The sequence below is a fragment of the Diabrotica virgifera genome, chromosome 7 (genome assembly GCF_917563875.1).
Source record: "Diabrotica virgifera virgifera chromosome 7, PGI_DIABVI_V3a".
NCBI classification, from domain to species: Eukaryota; Metazoa; Arthropoda; class Insecta; order Coleoptera; family Chrysomelidae; genus Diabrotica; species Diabrotica virgifera.
The window spans coordinates 8,002,735-8,028,339 of record NC_065449.1 but is presented as its reverse complement, the minus strand read 5'-3'; the positions used below and the strand labels follow the sequence as shown (position 1 = coordinate 8,028,339).

At 33.2% G+C, this 25,605-nt stretch overlaps 1 protein-coding gene across 3 annotated transcripts in view; it reads left to right on the top strand.

Annotated features, from left to right (window-relative positions):
* LOC114339960 (beta-glucuronidase) overlaps window positions 1–23,025 on the top strand; it is a 75,058-nt gene extending 52,033 nt beyond the window's left edge. For 2 of the 3 annotated variants that reach the window (XM_050655675.1, XM_028290660.2), the window contains exons 3-11: window positions 1,015–1,178; window positions 3,044–3,177; window positions 6,933–7,135; window positions 13,260–13,582; window positions 15,524–15,667; window positions 18,470–18,554; window positions 19,066–19,242; window positions 21,208–21,346; window positions 22,829–23,025. In XM_050655675.1, coding sequence (XP_050511632.1) covers window positions 1,015–1,178; window positions 3,044–3,177; window positions 6,933–7,135; window positions 13,260–13,582; window positions 15,524–15,667; window positions 18,470–18,554; window positions 19,066–19,242; window positions 21,208–21,346; window positions 22,829–22,989 — 1,530 coding nt within the window. In that variant the 3' untranslated portion in view covers window positions 22,990–23,025. Of the gene's footprint in view, window positions 1–1,014; window positions 1,179–3,043; window positions 3,178–6,932; window positions 7,136–13,259; window positions 13,583–15,523; window positions 15,668–18,469; window positions 18,555–19,065; window positions 19,243–21,207; window positions 21,347–22,815 lie in introns of all 3 variants that reach the window. The other variant, XM_050655677.1, reaches the window with a different exon arrangement.
* The last annotated feature ends 2,580 nt before the right edge of the window (window positions 23,026–25,605 follow it).

Here is a 25,605-nt window from a genome sequence, read left to right as displayed (position 1 = left end):
TAACATGTCCAAAGTATTTTAATTGTTGGAGATGGACTTTACTGGAGAGCCGTTGGCTAACTTTTAGCTCTCTTAAAATTGAATTATTGGTTCTGTGGTCGGTCGAAGTAATTCGTAGCATTCGTCTCCAACAGATCATTTCAGTGGCGTCTATCTTTCTTCTTCCCGAATTTCTCAGGGTCCAAGATTCACATCCGTAAGTCAGTATTGGGAATATTAAGCAGTTGATCAACCTCATCTTTAGCGCTCTTGAAATTTGACAGTCCTTCCATATTGTGGTCATTTTTGCTGTGATGACTTTTGCTAGATCACATCTACGTTTTATTTCCTCCTGTAGTGACCCTGTGTTTGTGATTAATGATCCCATATATAAGTATGAGTTCACAACCTCAAACCGATCAATTGTGGTTATATGTGGATGATTGTTATGTAGTCTATCCACTATCATGATCTTTGTCTTTGATATGTTTAATTGCAGACCAAATATTTGACATTTGTTTTCAACCAGTCGTATAAGATCAATCAGCTCTGCTTGACTATTTGCAAGAAGGGCTGTGTCATCTGCGAAACGTAGGTTGTTTATTTTATGACCATTTATTGAGATGCCTTTTTCCCATCCTTCAAGTGCTCTTCTCATAATATGCTCTCCATATATATTGAATAATTGTGGCGATAGTATACATCCCTGTCTGACACCCCGTTCTGGATGAAATTCGTTTGAAAGTGTGTCAATCACTTTAACTGATCCAGTAGTGTGTTCGTATAGTTCAGTTATAAGCGACATAAGGTGAATTAATAATAAGGTGATTAATACAACTTAGAGAACGATATAAAATTTATTGGAATTAGATCTAAAGAAGAGCTGTAACACTACTGATGATGATAATGAAACTTTGCAGTCGGGCAACTTCAAAATGTTGGCACGAGGCGTTAATTTTTCTTTGTCGACGACGTACAAATAATATTGTAGATCAGTAATAAGTTTTTGTAGAAATAACTGTTTCTATTTTTTAGTATATTAATGATAAGTTCGCATTTGCTCACGCAATTGGCCATCTCCCGTTTGCTGGGGAAATAACCAGTTTGGTTAATGATGATGAAAACACTATCAAAGTTATTGTGGACAATACACTTACACCAACAACGATTCCTCAAGGATCAGTTACTACATTGCCAGGGTATGTTATGGTGTTCAACTTACAGATGAAAATTCCAAAAATTAAACATATTTCATTGAAATTGTTAATAAGTAAAAATAAACTAAAATAATGATCAAATTTGCATCACTTTTGTAATTTTATCAAGTAATGATCTGCTTGTCTACTGCTCTGACGTGTGGGTCTTATTAGAAAACTGTTGTTTTACTATGTTTTAATTATTGTTTATGTGAAAAAGTGATGTTTTTCATATGAGCCCCTTGGAACACAACGGTTGTAAGTGTAAAGTTTTGAGAAAACTTTGTTCAAAGTTCCAGACAAATTTAAAAATCTAGGTAGGCACTACTTAGCATGTTTTCAATAACATGTCATTTTTGATTATGTTATTGTTATAGTAGTCCATTGAAATGTTACATTTAGTGTGCATTTCTTAGAGGAGTCAATTTTATTTTTTTAATGTGTAGGGAGGTTCAGTAGAAGCTTAAGTTCAAGTTTTTGGGGTTGAGGCCCTTGTCCTCCGGCCTCCATCTTGGAAAAAGAGGTGCAAGGGGCTTTCGCGCTGTATCTCGTAAACTAGCCAACCTACAGAAAATTTAATGTGACATAAAATGAAGAAAATTAAATTTTCTGCAATTTTATATCTATTACTTTTTATCCTAAAGTGACCAACAAAAAAATTATAAACAAAAATACGAGAAAATTTTGTAAGAAATTTCCTTTTGGAGGTTATAACTTTTTTTACGTTCATTTCACAATAAAATAACATCATAGCGATTTTGTAGAGGATTTTTCAATAAACAATTTTCACTATAAAGTTGTTTAATTTTATTTATTATCTAGGTTTTACTTTATGTTACTTCATGTACAAGCGGCACACACCAAAAAACGCTTATATCTCGAGATCCTGACCACGGTGTGGTGAATGGCTAATTTTTATCATACTTTATGATTCTGATATCAAAAATCGTTTTTTTGCTCTGCTTAAGAATTTTGCATTTTGCGGTTGCGTCATTCTTCTTCTGAAGTGGCGAATTTGTCCTCAAACAACTTCTTGAGCCTTTTCTATATATGCTTAGAGTTATAAGTTTTATAGTGGGAAGAAAGGTCAAAAACAGATTAATAATAGCATTGGAATGTTAAAATCATAATAAATTGTATGAATAAAAAATGTATATAGATAGAAAAGTAAGCCTAACTTTTGTTTTTATTGTATCCCTATGAGCATTCGAGAATCTGGTCAAGTTTGGAGCGCTGTAAAACCTATATAAATAAATAGAATTAAACAACTTTATAGTGGAAATTGTTCGCTGAAAAACCCTTTACAAAATTGCTACAATGTTATTTTATTTTAAAATGAACTGAAAAAAAGTTATAAAATCCAAAAAGAAACTTGTTAAAAAAAATTTACATATTTCTGGTTATATCTTTTTTGTTGGTCACTTGACGATAAAAAGTAATAGAATCAAAATTGTGCATAATTTAATTTGCTACATTTTATGTTTAATTCGATTTTCCGTGGGGTTGGTAGTTTACGAGATATAGCGCGAAACCCCTTTGCACCCCATTTCCAAGATGGCGACCGGGGGACAAGGATGGCGACCCCAAAAACTTGAACTTAAGCTTCTACTGATCCCCCCTACACATTAAAGAAATAAAATTGACTCCTCTAAGAAATGCAAGGTACGGCCTAAAAAATGTAACATTTTAATGGACTATAGTTTACATAGAAAGTTTGAAACCACCATGTTTTTTATGTGTTTGGGAGTCCACTTTTCTATTTAACCAAATTTCCTAAAAATTGTCACTTACACCCCTTGTGTTTTAGGGGCCTCATATAATTTCAGATTTGTCTATCACTTACATATTTTTTTTATTTAATTTTTTAGTGGAAGAGTAGCTCAAACATACACCTTTGATTTTTTTAACTATGCAGGAATTGATAGACCCATAGCTTTGTATACTACACCCGAAGTATACATCGATGACGTAACCATACACACTTCAGTTCGGGGAACAACAGGTATTATATCACTAGTTTCTGTGCGCATATGTATATATAATCATCATCACCACCACCCAGCCCTTTGCGTGCACTGCTGGACATAGGCCTCCATCTTTGTCCGTTGTGCTCTCTTTTGAGCACTTTGCATCTATTTTTTGACATTTTTGAAGTGAAAACTTCTTTAGGGACGTTGTGCGATTTTTGGATAGGGGAAAAAGCATTGAATTAGCGACCGTCATCGCTTATGCTATATATTATTTGTATGTATATATAAATTGTATAGAAGTATTTAAATTTAAAATAAATGTAAAACCTATTTTAGGATCGGGAAAAAAAGATTTATTTCGCGACCTTTATAGCGACCGTCATCTCTTCGACGAAATAAATTTTGTACTTATCTATATTATGTGTATCTATACATAAATTGTATAGAAGTATTTAAATTTAAAATAAATGTAAAACCTATTTTTCGATAGGGAAAACGGATTTATTTCGCGACCGACATCTCTTCGGCGAAATAAATTTTGTACGTATATGTCTTGAAGTGAAAACTTCTTTAAGGACGTTGTGCATTTTTTGGACGGGAAAAAGTATTAAATTGGCGACTGTCATTGCGACCGTCATCGCTTGGAAGAAATAAATTTTTGAAGTGGAGACTTCTTGAGGGTCGTTGTGCACTTTTTGGATGGGGAAAAATTATTAAATTAGCGACCGTCATCGTTTCCACGAAATAAATGTTTGAAGTGAAAATTTCTTTAGGGACGTTGTGCACTATTAGACAGGGAAAAGTATTGAATTAGCGAACGCCATCGCGACCGTCATCGCCTCGACAAAATAAATTTTTTTAAAGTGAAAACTTCTTTAGGGACGTTGTGCACTTTTTGGATGGGGAAGATGTATTGACTAAGCGACCGTCATCGCGACCGTCATCGCTTCGGCGAAATAAATTTTTGAAGTGAAACTTCTTTAGGGATGTTGTGCACTTTTTCGATGGAAAAAAGCATTAAATTAGCGACCGTCATCGCTTCGATAAAATCAATTTTTGAAGTGAAAACTTATTTAGGGACGTTGTGAACTTTTTGGATGGGGAAAAATTATTAAATTAGCGACCGTCATCGCTTCGACGAAATACATTTTTGAAGTGAAAACTTCTTTAGGAACGTTGTGCACTTTTTGGATTTGGGAAAAGTATTGAATTAGGGACCGTCATCGCTTCGACGAAATATATATTTGAAGTGAAACTTATTTGGAGACGTTGTGCACTTTTTCGATGTAAAAAAGTATTAAATTAGCGACCGTCATCGCTTCGATGAAATCAATTTTTGAAGTGGAAACTTCTTGAGGGACGCTGTGCACTTTTTGGATGGGGAAAATATTATATTAGCGAACCTTCATCGCTTCGACGAAATAAATTTTTGAAGTGAAAACTTCTTGAGGGACGTTGTGCACTTTTTGGATAAGGAAAAATTATTAAATTAGCGACCGTCATCGCTTCGACGAAATAAATTTTTGAAGTGAAAACTTTCATAGGGACGTTGTGCACTTTTTGTATGGAGGAAAAGTATTGGATTAGGGCCGTAATCGCTTCGACGAAATAAATATGTGAAGTGAAACTTATTTTTAGACATTGTGCACTTTTTCGATGTAAAAAGTATTAAATTAGCGACCATCATCAAATAAATATTTGAAGTGAAAACTTCTTGAGGGACGTTGTGAACTTTTTGGATGGGGAAAAAGTAGTAAATTAGCGACCGTTATCGCTTCGACGAAATAAATTTTTGAATTGAAAATTTCTTTAGGGACATTGTGCACTTCTTGGATGGGTAAAAAGTATTGAATTTGCTACCGTCATCACTTCGCTGAAATAAATTTTGTACATATATAAATTATGTGTATGTATACATAAATATCATAGGGCATACGCATCGCGTATATCGTATATGATATAGGTATAGCACTTCTTTTAGTATGGGGTAAAAGCATTGAGCTCGTAATTTATATACTATAAGAAGTTTTCACTTCTGTCGGCACTCCCACAAGTGCCTTTAACTTTTTTTTGAGATCGTCAGTCAAACGAATAGGGGTCTTCATCTACTTCTTTTGTCTAAACTCAGCCTCCACTAAAGTAATCTCTTCATCCCTTTCTCTTCAACCTTTCATCACTGATTAGGGCGACGTGTTCGGCCCAGTTCCATTTCAGTGTGGTAATTCAGGAAATTATATCGGTAACTCCTGTTCTTCGTTTTAAGTCTTCATTTAAAACTCGGTTACGAAGCGATATACTCAGCATTGACCTTTTCATTTCCCTCTGAGCTATTTGCAGCGTTTTAAAAGTTGTAGCTATCAATGTCAAAATTTCGACACCATAGGTCATCACAGGCAACACACATTGCTCAAATGTTTTACGTTTTAAAGAAATTTATATATCGCTTTTAAAAATGTCTTTGAGTTTTCCATAGGCTGCCCATGCTAGGTTTAATCTTCTCCGTAGTTCGTATGTTTGGTTGTCTCTTGCGATCTTTATTTCGTGTCCAAGGTATATGTATTTTTCTACTAGCTCTACTACGTTGTTTCTATATTGATATTTCCGCTAGGTACTAGGTTTGTCATGAATTTTGTTTTGGAGATGTTTATTTTAAGACCTACACTGGCACACACTAACTGAAGTTCATGTACCATTGTACATATTATCTCCTTGAGGTTGTCAGAGAACAAAACTATCTCGTCTGCGAATTTCAAATTTATTAATCTTCTATCGTCAATGTTCAGGCCTCTCTCTTCTCTTGGGAAGGAAGATATGTATAAATTGCTCTTATAATATTGTAATAAACAGATCTTATTATTGTTGAAGAAGTAGTAAACTTTGTATCTAGGGCTTTTCGTTGTTTTCCTCGTAATACGAGAGATGCCGCTAGATTGCGTCTCAAAAGGTGGAACAATTGTATCGCGATGGTTTCCCTTAAATAGGCAGATTGTTGATATTTCTTTCAGATTTGTGACTACATAGCTTCACTGAGGATGCTGAAGTAGCTATATGGAGATGGCGGTCCAACTCTGAATCAAATATAAACAAAAACTGTCGTTATATCTTTTTCATTTTTACTCAGTTTTGAGTATTTAGAAACTGTCTTTCGGTCCTTTTCCTTGACGAAGAGAAGGTAAATGCGGGGCCAAAGTGTCCTATTTGCTTTCTCTTATTTTCGTCGTCTCTGTGCTTATATATTGTAAAAGTCGGAGATACAGGATGCAGCCAGAAAGCAGTTTATTAACGAAAAGTCTTAGATTTAAAATATTGTTTATTATATTTTTATTTCAATTATTCTAATTGTTTAAGAAGTAGTAAACTTTGTATCTAGGGCTTTTCGTTGTTTTCCTCGTAATACGAGAGATGTCGCTAGATTGCGTCTCAAAAGATGGAACCATTGTATCGCGATGGTTTCCCTTAAATAGGCAGATTGTTGATATTTCTTTCAGATTTGTGACTGCATCTACGGATGCATGAGGATGCTGAAATAGCTATATGGAGATGGCGGTCCAACTCTGAATCAAATATAAACAAAAACTGCCGTTATATCTAGTTCTTATTATCTATCGTGGCTGAATGGATTAACAAAGCTAAAGCCATTCAAAAATACATATATCGCTAGTTTTAATTTATAGTTTTCTATGAGAAATAAACATTAAATTGGTCAGGTTTTGTATTCGCCATAATTTAACATTAACGCATTAAAAAAAGTTTCCCACTAAATTTATTTTTTTACTGCCATTTTTAGGTATTGTCTCTTACAAAATAAACCTAAATTCGAACGAAAATAGTAAAAATAAGTTAATAAGTTACAAAGTCACAGTCCTAGATAAAAATAATAATAAAGTTGGTGAAAATGTGGAAGCTAGTGGAAATATATCGATTCCAGATGCACATCTTTGGTGGCCGTATCTAATGCATGATGATCCTGGTTATTGCTATAGGTTAAAAGTAAGTATGATGATTTTACTTCCATAAATAAATTTTTCAAGTTATACTTTTTAAGCGCGATTAGGAAAAATGTTGAGAGTGCATTTTTATAAAATAGGGGAGTGCATATAGATTTTCACTTCGGAAAAAATCAAACAAGATAGAACTTTTTGTAATTCCATTAAGAAATCTTTAATCAACAATATATCAAAAAGTTCTACTCGAGAAGTGGGTGCTTCATTTTTTATTAAACAAATGAACTACGAAATTAGATGTTTTTTTAAATAACTCCGAAAATATAAATTTTAGAAAAAACTTACTTGACCATTGAAAAATTCAGAAAATTTTACAAAAAAAAATCTTATAAATATAAAGAATTTTCTAAAATTAAATCTGTATCTTCTATAATTTTTTATTTATAACGCTAAAGTCACCCTTCTCACAAACATTGGCGCATTGTAGACTAACGTACGGCGAAGTGCACGGTTGAGTTATTTTAATGTAATTCTTTAACTCAGAGGTTGCCCAACTATTTTTTCTCGTAGACCACTATAAAAAATATACTGGTTTCGGTGGACCCCCTGCTGCTACATTTTTACCATACTTCCAATGAAAAACATGGGGAGGGGGTAAAAATAAGACATTGAAGGTCTTTTTCGTCTTCTTTTCTTTTCTCAAAATATCATTTTAAGCGATTTTACAGTGATTTAGAATCTACTTAAACAAATTTGCATTTTTTATCGTAAATTATCAATTGAAAAAATAATTTAAATAATTTAATAGAAGGGTTGTCCAAAATGTGATTATTAGGCATTATAACAAGTTTTTTGTTTTAAAACAAGTTGTTGATTAAACTTTAGCGTAGAAAACGTTACAATACTGTTTTTCCATTTTCCTCCATTCCCAAAATACATGTTCTTCTATTTGGCTGAAAATTTGCCCACAGATAGCCAAAACACAGGAATTTAATGGAGAAGAATTTGTATAGTTTTACAATACCAGAAAAGTTACATGCAATAAAGAGTCAAAATTATATAGTACAGTCGGGTTAGCATGTAGTAGTGTAAATTTAAAATCGCGAATAAAGGAGAACCGTTTTTGCTCAATATCTCCACCATATTTAACTTTTCGACAACAAGTGTAAGGACTGAAGTTGTGGAAAATATGATTTCGTATAATTTATTCCATTATAAATTTTTTTCTGCCGTCGGTATGGAGGAAAGAGTGACAGTTACAGCATAATTATTGAATTATCTCCTTTATTATTAGTTTTATAACAAAAATGGACCTATACAAAAATGAAGAGAATTAAATTTTATACAATTTTGACCTGTTTCATGTTTTTGCTAAAATCAATATTTCAGGTAGTACGTATGCGGTAAAGGCGCGAGCATAAGCCCTGATTGATTTGATAGCAGTGGTTTTTGTTCAATATCTCCGCAATTCTCAACTTTTCGACAAAAATGGTAGGAACTGAAATTGATCCAAATAAATTGTGTTTACAATAATTATTATAATTTTCTTAACCATTTTTTTCGTATGATCGATATTTTCCGAATTAATTGTACTTACAGTAGACGCCTATATTTTTGACTCTGATATTTTTCCATGTATTTTTTTTGTATTGTAAAACGATACAAATTCTTTTAATCACTTAAAATCCTGTGTTTTGGCTATCTGTGGGCAAATTTTCAGTCAAATCGAAAGACATGTATTTTGGGAATGGAGGAAAATGTAAAAAACGGTATTTTAACGTTTTCTACACTATAAAATTTGATCAAAAACTTGTTTTTGATGAAAATAACTTGTTATGATGCATTATAATAACATTTTTGAGTTACTACTATTAAAATATTATTTTTTCCATTGATATTTTACAATAAAAAAATGCAAATTTTTTTAAATAAATATCAAATCGCTATAAAATTTTCGTGGACCCCCACTTGCAACTTGTGAACCCCCATTTTTATTTCACGCCAACGTAGACCCCCGTTGAGTCCCTCGTGGACCCCTGGGGGTCCACCTGGACCAGTTTAGGAATCACTGCTAACTAATGGATCAAATGAAATTTTACAAATTGAACATGAAAGAAAAATAATCAAGCTACCTTATGGTTATAATAGAAAGAAATAAAATGTATGGGCGTAAGTACGGTTAGGGCGAAAAGTGAGCCTAACATGAATTTTGTTTAAAAATGATTTAAAAATGTGTAACTAATACAATTTTTCTTATAAAATTCTCAATTTTGTACAACTTACCTTTCAAGTATCTTACTAAATAATGTTTCATTGAAAAAAAATCTCAAAAATTTAATTCAAATAATATGACGTCTCAAATATGTAATTTTTGAAATCTTCGTAGTTTTATAGAATTACCACCACGTTAAGACGATATTACTCTAGTTTGAACAGATCTATTACAGTTTTATAAGTACTTTTTTAAAGCTTAGGATGTAACCCTTAAAATGCACTAAATTATTTTACTTTAGAAATGAAATACACTATTTCTTTTTTAGAAAATTAAGAACGATAACAAAAATGTAATACAGAAACCGAAAATTACCAGCAAAAAAAATGTTTATACAAAGTGATCAAAACTTTTTTCTGTAAAACTTACCTAAAATACATTTAATAATAAGCTTCAACAATAATAAACTTTTAGCAAAAAAATTCTAACCCCTCTAAGGTAATTGAGCATCGAAATAACTTAGAAATGGGCTTTACCTCGAATTTACCATTATCAATAACATTAAATTGTTTTAGCAAATTATCAACCCATTAAAAATCATTATCGGAATCATAAAACCTATTGTTTTTTATTTTTTTTATTTATTAAATAAGAGAAACGAGAAGTCCTAGATCTAAACAATAAATATGAAAATTCTCGTGGAACCATTTTAATAGAAAACCATAACGATTTTAATAGAAAATGCTTAAATTCTCTTGTTTTTTACAATGTAGAAACTTAAAACTTTTACAAATTGTAGCTAATTATATGAACTATACATAATTTCACTTTTTACATTAATTGTTTACGTTATGCTTCATAAATAAACAATAAAGTTTCAAATTTTAAACGCTCATATACAGGGTGTCCAGAAACTCTACCGACAAACGAAGATAGGAGATTCCTCAGATAATTTTAAGACAATTTAACCCAATTCACCTAGTCCGAAAATGCTTCCTAAGGGAGCTAGAGCTATTTGAAGATGGTGTCATGAAATTAGTTTTTCTTAAATACCTCCAGAACGCTTCTATTTAGAAAAACGAAAATTGCTATCCATATTTACTTTTCGGAGATGAATCGATTCCATCCATTTCAAATTTCTAGTACCGGTCATAGGCGTCCGTTTTGGGTAAAGCAACGGGTATTTTATCGCATAACTTTTTTGTCCTTAACTTTTATGCATTTTGGACACCGGATTAATAAATTGTGAGGTATTATAGTACTAAAAGGCACTCTTGCTTTAATTCGATAGGACACACCGTTTTCTAGAAAAATCGATTTGAAAGTTTTGCGTTTTTGGAATTTGAAAAAAAATTGAAAGAACTTTTCAACAAAAATCGAAGTATTTTACCAACATAAAGTAAGAGAAACTTTTAGTACTCGAATACCTCATAATTTAATAATCTACTGTCAAAAATGCTCAAAAATTCAAGACAAAAAAGTTATGCTATAAAATAATTGTTGACCTACCCAAAACGGACGCCTATGACCAGTACTATAAATTCGCAATTAATGAAATCGATTTATCTCTGGAGTATAAATAAATGTACCAGTTTTCGTCTTTCTAAACAGTTTTTTTTTTGAAATTTTTTTTTAATTCAAAAGGCGAAAAATTTTCTAATCGATTTTTCTAGAAAACGGTTTGTCCTACCGATTTGAAACAAGAGTACCTTTTAGTACTAGAATACTTCACAATTTAATAATCCAGTGTCAGAAATGCATAAATGTTAAAGTTAAAAAAGTTATGCGATAAAATAACCGTTACCCTACCCAAAAACGGACGCCTATGATCGGTACTAGAAATTTGCAATAGATGGATTAGATTTATATCTTGAAGATAAATACGCGTGCCAATTTTTGTTTTTCTAAATGGAAGCGTTCTGGAGGTATTTAAAAAAAACTAATTACAAAACGCCATCTTCAAAGAGCTCTAGCTCCCTTAGGAAGAATTTTCGGACTAAGTGAATTGGGTTAAATTATCTTAAAATTATCTGAAGAATATCCTGTCTTCGTTTGTCGGTAGAGTTTCTGGACACCCTGTATATTTGTTTATATATAAATCGGCGTTTATTCGTGTTAAATTTCAATACGATACGAAACAAAACTTTAATCAAAACTCGAATTCAAAAATTTTGTGTTTTTATCGTAGTCTTAGAAAAACCACCGGTAGAGACGTTTTGTGCTACACAATTAACATTAGAATTCGTTTTTTCGTATTAATTAATTAAACGCTTTTCTTTAGTTCAATCGTTTGGGTCAAATCTTTGGACGTTAATTTTACTGCCTTTTCTTCAATGCACATGACTAAAAATTTGCAGACATATGCATTCGCGGGAACAATACACGAATAATCATTAAATTTTTTTTTGTTTTTTAATGTTTAAATAAAAAAAAAGATTTTAACGGAAAATGCTTAAATTCTCTTGTTTTTTACAATGAAGAAACTTGAAACTTTTACAGATTGTAGCTAATTATATGAACTATACATAATTTTACTTTTACGGTTATTGATTACGTTATGTTTCATAAATAAACAATAAAGTTTCAAGTTTTTTGCCAATTCCGACTCATAGGCGTAACCAGGGGGGTTTTGGGGGTTACAACCCCCCACTGGGATGTTCTTTGAGTTCCATACGCTTAACACCATAGCCCAGAGACTTTCCAGTAGTTGTAACCCCCTTTCAGGTAGTTGTAACCCCCCCTTTCAAGTAGTTGTAACCCCCCCCTTAGGATCATCCTGGTTACGCCTATGTTCCGACTACTTTTCATGTTTCTACATCACATGTTTTATACATATTTTAATAAACATGACGATATATTTTAATGTTTGAAAAGTATAAGATATAAAAAAATATGAAAAAAATATTTTTAAGAAACGCTTTTTTTTAGTTACGAGTGACTAAAATTAAACATATTATAAAAAATCAACTAAAAAAATTTAAAAAATCTAACACATTCGTTAAAGAAAAGCGTGGTGCGAAAACCGTTTATTCGATGAAGACGCTCCACGCTTTCCTTTGACGAATGTGTTAAATTTTTTTAATTTTTTATTTTTTGCTTTTTAGTTGATTTTTTTATAAAGTGTTTTATGTAATGTTTAATTTTAGTCACTCGTAACTAAAGAAAAGCGATTCTTAAAAATATTTTTTTCATATTTTTTTTTTGCCTAATACTTTAAAAAAACAATAAATGCTGTATAAAAGGTATATTTAAAAAAACCCTCAAAAGGGCCACATCAATTCACATAACTAGTTTTCGACTGGTTTACCAGTCATCATCAGTGCTTACGTGCAATGTACATGTTAGCCACCAAAATGCTATTTTACAAAATTATGTGGGTCAAAGCCCATTTCAAGTAGTCCGTTAAGGAAACATAAGTATATAAAGCTACCTTAATCTTTGATGTTTAAAATATAATTTAATTTGCCCTAGGTAACATCTGAAATTTGGGTGTGACTTGTTCACATGTTGGAAGTTTGACGGCAAGTTGGCCGTCAAACTTCCAACATGTGAACAAGTCACACCCAAATTTCAGATGTTACCTAGGGCAAATTAAATTATATTTTAAACATCAAAGCTTAAGGTAGCTTTTTATACTTATGTTTCCTTAACGGACTACTTGAAATGGGCTTTGACCCACATAATTTTGTAAAATAGCATTTTGGTGGCTAACATGTACATTGCACGTAAGCACTGATGATGACTGGTAAACCAGTCGAAAACTAGTTATGTGAATTGATGTGGCCCTTTTGAGGGTTTTTTTTTAAATATACCTTTTATACAGCATTTATTGTTTTTGTATCACATGGTATACAGCCAACTACAGGAAAACTTTTTTCCTTGTGGATTTTTAATACTTTAAACTTTTTCATTACAATTTTCATGGCCAAATAATTTCTACAGCATACTTTCATTGCAGGTGGAAATTTTTGTTGCTTTAGATACAACACTAATAGACAGCTATACTCAGCATTTTGGCATACGAGAACTATTTTGGAACAGCACCTCTGTCACTATCAACGGAAAACCCATTTATATTAGAGGATTTGGACGCCATGAAGATTCTGATATCCGCGGAAAGGGTCTTGATTTACCTCTGATCATAAGAGACCATAACTTGATGCGATGGATTGGGGCCAACGCGTATAGAACGTCACATTACCCCTACGCTGAAGAAATTATGGATTTGGCAGATGAACTGGGAATCATGATAATTGATGAAACGCCTGCAGTAAACATAGAGTAAGTTAATAGGTACATGTTGTAAAACAGAGAACCAAATATTTTGGAAATCTATTGTCTTCTGACTTTTAACACAATACTAATCCACTTTCCAAAAACCCGAGAAGCAAAAGTCAATAGGGTTAAAATCTGGACATCTGCGTGGTCAAGAACTAGATACATCAGGGCTAATTCCAATTGAACGTCCAGGGTACTGCTCCTAAATTTGTTATATTAATGCGATGAAATTTAATCTTGCAAAATCACATATTTGTTCTAATTGATTTACCTCCCATAAGTTCTCCTGAAAATAACTTAAATTGTTTAGCCGTTAAGCTATATGCTCCTGAGGAAGCTAGAGCTGTTTTCACTTGAAGATCCTTTGTGTGGAGGATCATCTCATTATCTGGGTTTGATTTTACAGTTGCTGGTGTGCCTTCGCTGTTTCCACTACCTTTCTACATTCTTCTCTCTCTTTGATTGCCCTTCCTCTATTTCTAATTTCCATACTTCTTAAGTCTTCTTCCACTTGTTGCCTCCATCTCAGTTTAGGTCTGCCTCGGGTTCTTTTACATGTTGGTATCCATACCGTTACAACTCTCAACTAATTGTTCTTCTCTATTCCATGTGTCTATACTATCTAATTATTTGTGCTTTTTTTGCTCTAATTATGTTCTCTTGGCCCATCCATTCTTGTATTTCATGATTCATCCATTGCCAAACATCCTGTTCGTTTTCCCTCTTTGGTTCGAGTAATTTTCTCATTATTTTTCTGTCAAAAATTTTCGGTTCTTCTGCTTCTCTTGCTGTTAATGTAAATGTCTTCAAAGATGTCTTCTAGATTTTCAATTTGTATTTCGTCTTATCTTGTTATAGACAAGGCGAAAACGGCGGATTCTTTGGAGAAAATATTCCCATGAGATTTTTTTGCATAATCACATTCGTGAGACATTCCAGAATAAGATTCAAGAAGTCGCTCACGCGAAAAGTGGTCCAAATTTTTTTTAACAATTTTTTTAATCAAATTACAAAAATCAGTATTTTTGGCCGGAGAAAAATTTTCTTAGGTTTTTTGGACCATTCCGGATAATTTTTCTCGAAAATTAATCGTTTTCAAGGTAAAAGCATTTTAAAATTGAAAGAAACAAACGAAAAATGGCGATTTTCAAGGCTTAATAACTCGGTTAAAAGTTATTACTATGAAAGTCAGAAAGTAACTAAATCAAAGTTTAAAGCCCCCTACAAGATCCTGAAGAAACTTTTGTCATTATTTGATTAGTAAGCTGTTATTTTTAAGTAAAAATAATGAGCGCCATGCACGTATTAGGCGGCCGTCCATGATGAGTGCGAAAGAGATTCCATTCAGGCAGTCCAATGGCACATCTCACTCGCACTCACATTTACAGCCGCGTCAATACGATCTTGCCACTCATTATTAATATTTAAAAATAACAGCTTAGTAATAAAATAATGACACAAATTTCTTCAGGATCATGAAGGAGGGGGAGGCTTTAAATTTGATTTAGTCACTTTCTGACTTTCATAATAATCATTTTTAACCCAGTTATTAAGTCTTAAAAATGGCCATTTTCGCGTTTTTCAAATTTTAAATTGCTTATAACTCGAGCACGATCAACTTTAGAGAAAAATTATAAGATACTTTTTCTGTCCGGAATGGTCCGAAAAATCTAAAAAAAAATTTCTCCTGGCCGAAAATACTTACTTTTGCAATTTGATATTAAAAAAAATTGTTAAAAAAAATTGGACCACTTTTCGCGTGGGCAACTTCTTGAACCTTATTCTGGGGTGTCTCACGAATGTGATTATGCAAAAAAATCTCATGGGAATATTCTTTTCAACGAACCCGCCGTTTTTGTCTTGTCTATTATCTCTAAATGTAAAGCCTTTAGAAAGTACTAAAACATGCCTCCATGTTTGTCTACGTACATTTTTTTCTTTTAGCAATATAAGTGATGCACTACTGGAAAATCATAAACGAGCTATCACAGAACTTTACAACAGAGATAAAAATAGACCAGGAGTGGTTATATGGTCCCTCGCAAATGAACCAAGATCTCAAACGGATGCTTCAGCTGATTATTACAAGTAAGTTCAATAATAATCCATAAAATAATTTAGTAATGGTTTAGTCGACTTTATCGAAATTGAATCACATATCTTGATAATATCTTAACACATGTCATTCTTCTTCTTGATATCAAGCGCTTCTTATCTTATCTTCAGTAGCGCGGAAAAGATGCAAATGTTGTGTTGAACCAGGTTCAAAGGTTCTTTAGCCAGTATTTGTTTCTTCTTCCTGGAATTCGCTTTTCAAACATTTTTCCTTGCAAGATGGCTTGTAGGAGGACATATCTGGATTCATTTCTCATAATATGTCCAAAGTATTCTAACTTGATAGATTTGATGGTGGTCAGCAGTACCTCTCGGTTCTTCTTCTCTCTGTATTCTTCTGAGGCCCTCCTCGTTGATGACTCGGTAAGTCCAAAGCATTTTAACTACTTTCCGATATAGCCACATCTCAAATGCTTCCAATCTCCTGCACATATATTCGTTCAAGATTCACGATTCCACACCATAAAAAAGGACACACAAGACGTAGTATCGCAGCATTCTTACTTTTATGCCAAGAGAGAGATTGCGGTTCTTGAAGACCCCCATCCCGTTGAAGGTGTATCTAGTTTTTTCGATTCGTGCTCTTATATCTTGCTTGTTGGTCCATTCTTCATTTATTATGGTGCCGAGGTAGTTATATTGCGTCACTCTTTCTACAAGGGTTTGGTTGATGTAGAGTTGGCCTGTTGTTTTTTTCTTGCTAATGACCATGAGCTTTGTCTTCTTTACGTTTATATTAAGTCCATATTTTTAACTGTAATACGTGATTTTTTTCATAAGGTCTTATAGGTCTTCTAGGTTGTCCGCAAATACTGTGGTGTCATCTGCATCTTCTTATTCACGTCTCATATCAGAATTATCCGACGTTGGCGATCACCATTGCGTAGGCTTCTCGGTCTTCTGCAATATAGAATAATTGTCCCGCATTTGATATCTGAGTCCATTCACGAATGTTTTTTAACCAAGAAACTTGTTTTCTTCCTACACCTCTACGGCTCTCTATTTTGCCTTTAAAGATCAGTTGTAATATTTTATATCGACTTCCCCTCACTATATGTCCCAGATAAGACATTTTTCCATGTTTAACAGTCTTTAGCAGTTCTCTAACTTTATTGACCCTCCTTAATACTTATTCATTAGTTTTCCTTGCTGACCAAGGTATCTTCAGCATTTGTCTATGAATCCACATTTCCAATGCTTTAATTCTGTTCATGATCGAAACTTTTAGCGTCCACACGCACTTTAGCACTTAACCATTCTTTGTCTTAGTTCTAAACTTCTAAACTGAGATGATTATTGCAAAGAAATGACTTCATTTTTATAAAAGTAGTTTTAGTCATTGCTATTCTATGTTTTATTTCTATGTCTGGATCTAGTTATTCCGTTATCACAGTTCCCAAATATGTCATTTTGTGAACTTTCTCAACTTGGACTCCGTTTAATTGAAGCTTTGCATCGGGATGTGAGTCACGACTAAACACTAAAAATTTGGTTTTGTTTCAGTTTATTTTAATGCCCATTTCCTCTCCTACCTCGTAAATACGATCAAGCAGAATTTGGAGACCTTCTCCAATATTATCTGACAGAATTACTGTATCGTCTGCATATCTAATCACATTAAGTAGTTCGCCGTTGATTTTTTATTCCATATGGCTGTATCTCAAGTGCCATTTTAAATAACTGGTCCGAGTAAATATTGAACAATGTTGGCGACAAAATGCAATCTTGTCTGACTCCTCGTTGTATGGAGATTTCATCGGTGTAGTTATCTCCAATTTTTACAGCAGTTTGATTCCAGTGCAAATTTTTAATGACACGAATATCCTTGTCATCTAGTCCGATATTTTTCAGTATTTGCGTTAATTTTACATGATGCACTTTATCGAATGCCTTTTCGAAGTCTACGAAATATGCAAATACATCTTTTCTTTGGTCACCGCATTTTTGTAATAGGATGTTAAGCGCAAAAAGTGCCTCCCTGGTTCACATAGCATTTCTAAAACAAAATTGGGTATCTTCGAGATCTTCTTCGCATTTGTGTCTAATTCTGCTGTGAAGTATTCTTAGGAAAATCTTAGAGTGTGGCTCATTAGGCTAATTAATCGATATTCTGAGCATTTTCTCGCATTGTGTTTTTAAGTATTGCGACAAAGATGGATTTGAGCCAATCTGTGGGAATCACTCCGGTGTTATATATTGAATTAAAAAGTCTTACTACTCAGGTATCTGCATACCTGATGTTATTTAGCCGGTACCCATTTAGTAGAATACCTTTTTCAGTTTCGTGCAAAGCTTCGATAAATATTCTTCCAGGGTGGAGGTTGAAGATTAGGGGGGACAAAATACACATAAAACATGTCAATCATCAGTGGCCTGAAATTCATATAGGTACAGGGTGTTTTTAAATAAGTATGACAACCTTTAAGGGGTAATAAACATATAGCCCCGCAAATGCTTCGTTTCGTTTCGGAGATACGGGGTGTTGAAATTTTTCTTGTAAACTGATGATTTATTTATTGCTCTACAACCGATTGAGATATGCAAATTACATTTGGTGGGCTTTAAGAGGTATTTATTGTGCATTTTTTGATATACAGTTAAGATTTTTATATTTACCATTGGCGCGCATACGGGTAATATGACCCTTATGTGCAACAATGGTGAACATAAAATTCTTAATTTTATGTCAAAGAATGCTCACTATTTGTATGTTGCACATGTATATTTTTTAAATTGTTAGTCCTAGCAAGAAATTTACTAAAAAAATATTTTTAGGTCCATTGTAGATCATATGAAATCTTTAGACAAAACTAGACCGGTAACTATAGTGGACATGTATAGAAATTGGGAAGACAAATCAGTAAGTATTAAAAATTTAAGCAAAGGTATCAACAAATTAATATTAAAAACTTTTTAAATAGAAACTCATTTATCACTACTCCAACTCTCAAACCTTGTTTAAAAGCGTAGGCGCAAAATTTCGGACCAATGCTTTTTAAATGCATTTATTTTTTTTTTCGAATCCTAAAAATACTAATAAGTATTTTAGAAAAATTTAAACGCAGAATGAAAGATTAGATTATTATCGAGGGCCAAAAGTCCCTGAAAACTTCTATAATGTTTATTTTAATAAGTTACAGAGGTGAAAAAGAAGAGGAAATTGAGTTCGATTTTTAATTTTAACTGTCTCATTCAAAAGAAACTTTTTGTTTAGTCTAAGAGACTTTAGACCCTTGGTAATAATTTTTCAAAAATACTTATTAGTTTTCTCAAGATTCGAAAAAAATTAATGAGTTTAAAAAGCATTGGCCCGAAATTTTGCGCCGCCCTTTTGATCTCTGTTTATAACTGACAGAGTACATTTATTATAGGAACAATTTGTCGATATAATCTTCTTCAACCGTTACAACGCATGGTATTTGAATTCTGGTGACTTAGATACAGTGGTGACTGAAATTGTGCAAGAGGGTGAACACTGGCATGAAGCACACAACAAGCCAGTAGTAGTGGCAGAATATGGTGGAGATACAATGGAAGGCCTTCATTATGTACGTATATCATTATCATAGCGATTTATCAGGTCTAGGTATATTTTGACACTGAAACACTGAACAAAATACGAGATATTTTCTTCTTCTTCAGGTGCCATCTCTGCAATGGAGGTTGGCAATCATCATAGCTATTATAATTTTTGAGGCAGTAGCTCTAAATAGTTGTTTTGAGTTGCATCCAAACCATTCTCGCAGGTTCTTCAGCCATGAAATTCGTCTTCTTCCGATGCTTCTTCTACCATCTATCTTTCCTTGCATTATGAGTCGCAGGATGCCATACTTCTTGTCCCGCATCACATGTCCGAGATACTGTAGTTTTCTTTATTTATTCTTCTTAGTACTTCGTTGTTCGTAAGTCTATCTACCCAGGAAACTCTCATAATTCTTCTATAGGTCCACATTTCAAAGGCGTTAAGTCGTCTCATTGTCTCTATATTTAACGTCCATGATTCCACTCCATAGTATAGTACACTGTATACGTAACATTTTGTTAGGCGTACTTTAAGAGCTAATGTTAAATCTTTGCTGCATAGGACATTTTTCATTTTCATAAAATTAGAACGTGCTTTTTCGATTCTGACTTTGATTTCTGCAGTGTAGTCATTATTTTCTGTTATAAATGTTCCTAGGTAAGTGTACTTTTTTACTCTTTTGATCTGCTGGCCCTCTACTATCAAGATTTCGTTAGTAATATGGTTGTTTTTACTAATTTTCATAAACTTCGTCTTTTTGATGTTGAGAGAGAGACTACACCTTACTATTTTACTCATGAGTCTTTGCAGGTCTTGTAAACTATCGGCTATTATTACTGTATCATCTGCATATCTGATCTTGTTAACTAAGGCTCCATTTACTCTTATGCCGACTGTTTCATCTTCCAGAGTTTCTCGCATTACCTCTTCAGAATAAGCGGTAAATAATAGAGGTGATAGTATGCAGTCTTGCCGGACTCCTCTTTATTTCCATTTCTTCAGATGTTTCTTTCTCAATTCTTATCCTTTATAAGAGATCCTTTATAAAAGGTATATTTAAAATTCCCTAAATAAGGGTTACATCAAATCACAGAACGATTTCGGAGTAAAAAAATCCATCATCAGTGTTATCGTCACTAAAAGCCAATAATATGCATACCTGGGCCACCAAAATGTTTTGGGTAAAAACCCTTTAAATGTTGATAATTGTTATGATATACTACATGTTTTTAATAATATTTAGGGATGTTCCAAATATTCCTGGATATTACCCAGGGCAACACAGGACTCTTCCCACGTGGTTGAAATTTAAGGATTTAAACCTCACATATTTGAGTTAAATGGCCAACTGAATAAAAAAGGACCTTAGAAGAATGTCAAAGACAAACTGTCAAGGCACTGCTGGACATAGGTCTCCCTCAGCTATTTTTTCGGCAGCTTTTGTTGTTTTTGTTCTACGACGTATTTCTTCGTTTGGGATTCGGATCCCCCAGGGAGACACCCAACATCTGACGCTACATAGCCCTCTGAGTTACGCGAATCTTGTTCTCTACCTTTTTTGTGAGTGTTAATGTTTCGTCTCCATAAGTGAGTACAGGAAGCACACACTGGTCAAAGATTTTCCTTTTGAGGATTATGGACAAGTCCGATTTAAGTACATAGTTCAGTTTACCAAACGCTGCCCAGGCTAATTCCATGCGACGTGGGAGCTCTGGTTATCTCTTCTCAACCGAATTTCATGTCCCAAGTACTGCTGTAATACTGTTTTACTGTGCCAAGTAAGCTGAATAAGCTCAATATCCAAGACAATGGATATTGAGCTCAATAAGCTCAATATCCACTCCATAAACAACAATATTACGATTTAATACCAGATTTAATATCAGATCTACTACTACTGGTTGAAAATACCAAATAGCTCTCCTTTATGTAGATTTATTTAATATTCTTGTAAATAACAGTAGACTATTCAGTTTCTCATGTTTTTTAGTTACCAGCATATGTGTGGTCAGAAGAATATCAAGCTAAACTATTGAGCCAACACTTTAAAGCATTTGATCAATTAAGGAACAAGGGATGGTTCATAGGGGAGATGATATGGAACTTTGCTGATTTCAAAACTGCTCAAAGTAAGTACACTTTTATTAAGGTGCTAGTACACTTTAGAACGCCAAAAATAAGCATTTTTTCAAGATTTTTTTTCTCAGAACCTTTATTAAAAATAAACATAAATCTTTTTACATATTAATATCTAACTTTTAGAGAATACAAAAAATATATCTTTTTTCATTTATACACCTACACTAATATTGTAGAGGGCGCCAAAATCGAGGCCTCGAAAAAAAGCAGTTCCGATGGCGGACAGTTAATCTCAGGATTGCGATTTCTGAAACAAAAAAATCATACGAAATTTAAAAAAGGAAGGTTTATTACGTGACAATTTACTACCGTTAGTGAAAAATTCCGCAAAAGAAAAGATTTTACGGAAATTTGAAAAAATTTTGTGAAAAATCGCCCGTTTTTCTTCAGTTTTTCATGGTTAAAAAATATTTATTTTTTATTTTTTGGCCTAATTGTGGTAAATTGTTACGTAAGAAACCTTTCTTTTTCAAATGCAGTACGACTTTTTGTTTTAGATATCCCAATCCGTAGATTAACTGTCCGCCATCATTTTTCGAGGCCTCGACTTTTGCGCCCTCTACAATATTAGTGTACGTGCATAAATGAAAAATATATTTGTTGTACTCTCTAAGAGTTAGATACCTACTAATTTGTAAAAAGTTTTATGGTCATTTTTAATAAAGGTTCTGAGAAAAGAATTCTTGAAAAAATGATTAGTTTTGGCATTCTAAAGTGTACTGCAGTAAAACCTGTGTTACCGGCCACCTGTCAAGATCGGCCACCTGTACTAACGGCCAATTTCAAAATTCACCAAACAAATTATATGTCGATTCCCTTATTTATTATCTGGTATTTACGGCCACTTTAATAATACGGACGCGGCCAAATAATCACATATTTTTAAAACACATTTTATAGAAATTTACCTGTTAATATCGGCCAAATATTTTTGTCAACTTGTTGATAGAAATTCCCAGTACTATATTTAATACCTATTGTACCTACCTAAAAAGGAATTAAATAATTAGGGTCGGTGTGGTGGTCATAAAATATCATAAAAGAGGAAATGTTTGTCACTATTTATAAAAGATTACAAAAGTTGACCGAAAAATATGGTGTTGTATAAACTCAAATTATCAAAGGACATTATAAAAAAATAACAGTGAATTGAAAAATTCTTCAACTAATTAATATTAGTAGAGTCCGTTCATATATAAAATTATATTTGCTTTTAATAATAAAATAAACAAAGTTCCAATTATCTTTTATGTATTTGTGGACTACACAAACTGGAAATACCGGCCACTTTTCTATATCGGCCAATAGTTCGTTCATTTTTAGTGGCCGTTACTGACAGGTTTTACTGTAGTACCTTAAATCCACTTTTTTCTAAAAAAAGGTTACCTAATCTGCATAGATTCAAGAGGTTGAAAATTATATCCTGTTGTTGGAAATTGATAATAATATAAAAAGCTAGTTTAAATTTTTAGCGTATACAAGGGTTGGAGGTAACAAGAAAGGCATATTTACAAGACAACGACAACCTAAAGAAGCTGCACATTTGGTAAGGCGAAGATATTGGGCTCTCGCTAAGAAACTGGATAACGCAACGATTCCTTCGGATTTAGAAGAGTATTTTATAGATAATTAAAAAATGTTAAATGAGTAAATAAATAATTTAAATATTTCTTATGTTTGATATGTTACCTATCCTCTAGACCAGGGGTGGGCAAAAGCCGGCCCGCGGGCCGTATGCGGCCCTTTTACTTACTTTATCCGCCCCGTTGAGGAATCCTACAAGCAAGTTTTTTTAAGAGCATAGGCGCAATGTTTTTTAAATGCATTCATTTTTTTCGAATTCTGAGAAAACTAATAAGTATTTTTGAAAAATTTAAACGCTGAATGAAATATTAAATTATTGCTGAAGGCCGAAAGTCCCTGAAAACTTCTATGTTTATTTTAATAAGTCACAGGGGTGAAAAAAAAGAGAAAATTGTTTTTTAATTTCAAATACCTCATTCAAAAGAAACTGTTTGTTTATTCTAAGGGATTTTCGGCCCTCGGTAATAATGTAATCTTTCATTCTGCGTTTAAATTTTTCAAAAATATTTTTTAGTTTTCTCAGAATTCGAAAAAAGGAATGCATTTAAAAAGCATTGGTCCGAAATTTTGCGCCTACGCTCTTCATCTCTTTTATGCGATTTTGTTGAAATCAACAGTATTAGTGTTCGTAGTGTTCAATGAAATGAATCTCTATCTTCTGCTTTTCTTAAAAGCATCTATGTTTAACCCAGTCCAGGGGTGAATATTTTTCGGATTTTCTTCTAAAAAGCCACATCTCAAAAGCTTCCAGCTTTTTCATTAAGTCAGCATTAACAATCCAATAAACGAGAATAGAGTGGACTTACCATTTTTATTATTATCCCGGTTTTTTATAGGGTTCTCTGCCTTACGGTTCCCAGTTTCCAGCTTCGTTCATCCGTGGTTGCGTTCACCAGGGTTAAAGTTCCTTTTTGACATACCTTCTGAACTCCACAGAGCTAAGATTGTTTCGGCCCTCCTCTCTTCTTTCTCTTGGCGTCAATTTTAAAATTTGTTTTGGCAGCCTGTCGTCGTCCATTCTTTCTACATGACCATACCAGATCAGTTGTCTCCTTTGAATTTCGTCGATGATGGTTGACTTGACATAACGTTTTACCATTCGATATCAGATTTGCAGATTGCATCTTTGGTTACTCAGAAATTTCCTTATCTTTATAAAGGCTGCTCTTGAATTTCTGAATTTCATTTTTTATCTGGATACACATTTTTTTATTTTTATCATACATATCATACATATTTTTTTTTATCACATTAAAAATTTCGTAATTTTACTGGGAACAAATGGTTCGCATTTACACCCACAGCCAACTAAGACAAATTCTTATTAGTATTATCTATTATTAACAGTCAAATGTCTTTGTCCAAATTCTTTAAAATAATACTTATAGTATTGTTGTCAAAAAAATTTCTTGGGCAGAGAAAAACATCCACCAAAAACATTAGCGTATGCGCAGCGTACATACTGGGTATGGTATAGGTCTCCGGCCCGGGAGACATTTTGAAAATTTCATTTTGGCCCTCGCTTAAAAGTATTTGCCCACCCCTGCTCTAGACTTATATATACTGGTACAGGATCCCGGAATAGAAACAAACGATTTCTATGAAAAAAAAAAGATGTCGCGATTTTGGTCTTCTCTTTTTACTCCTTCTTACTAGCTACCGCAACAATGTCACTTTTAGTTTGCCTGTTTCTTCCACCCACACTATATGGCCTAGTAGACCACCTTAAGCCGACCAATAATTCAAAGTATTAATATTATTAAACAATAATCAATTCTTTTTACAATACGAAGTCAAACCTTGTACAAAAGACAAATTGATTACAAAATTTCTAGAATAAGACGAGAAATGATATAAATGTTACTACAAAACAATACAATAATCGATACAGATACAATAATAATTGTCAATAATAAATTATTTTTTCTATTTCAATATATGGCGAATGCGCCAGGATTTTTTAGTCATGTTCTGAAGCTATTTCCTTGTGGCATTTTTATAATCAACTATTTATAATGGAAAATAAGCCACAATTTTACCAAAAAAAGATTGTATTAACGTTTCGAAGCCCAAATCGGGTTCCGTTGTCAAAATATTTTGTATTTTGTATTTTGACAACGAAACCCGATTTGGGCTTTGAAACTTTAATAAAATCTTTTTTTGGTAAAATTGTGGCTTATTTCCCATTATAAATAGTTGATTTTTTTAGTCAGTTTATATCGACAGGATTGAGATCTTTTTTGTTACTCAGAGGGTTTTCGAGGTCGCTGAACACGAATATGATAACGCTGATGGTTCTGGAGCTACCTGATGAGAGGGTGGACCTCCTCTCCTAGAATTTCATGTTAATTTCATTCTAAATCAATTGACAGTCATTACTCGGGGGGTTTAGAGGTCACTGAACACGAATATTATGACAGCGATGGTCCTCGACTAACTGAGACTCAACTGAGTCGAAATCAGTCGAAAAGTCATTATCAATTATTCATTAGTCAAATCAAGGCATTGTTCGAGGTCATTGAACACAAATATCATGACGGCCATGGTCCAAGCTACCTGATGCTCAAAGTGGACCTCTATGAGATGCTATACCTTTTCTACGTTAGTATACGGAGTAGATGCCTGGACACTTTTTGAAGCTTGCTTAAGAATACTCGAGGCCTTC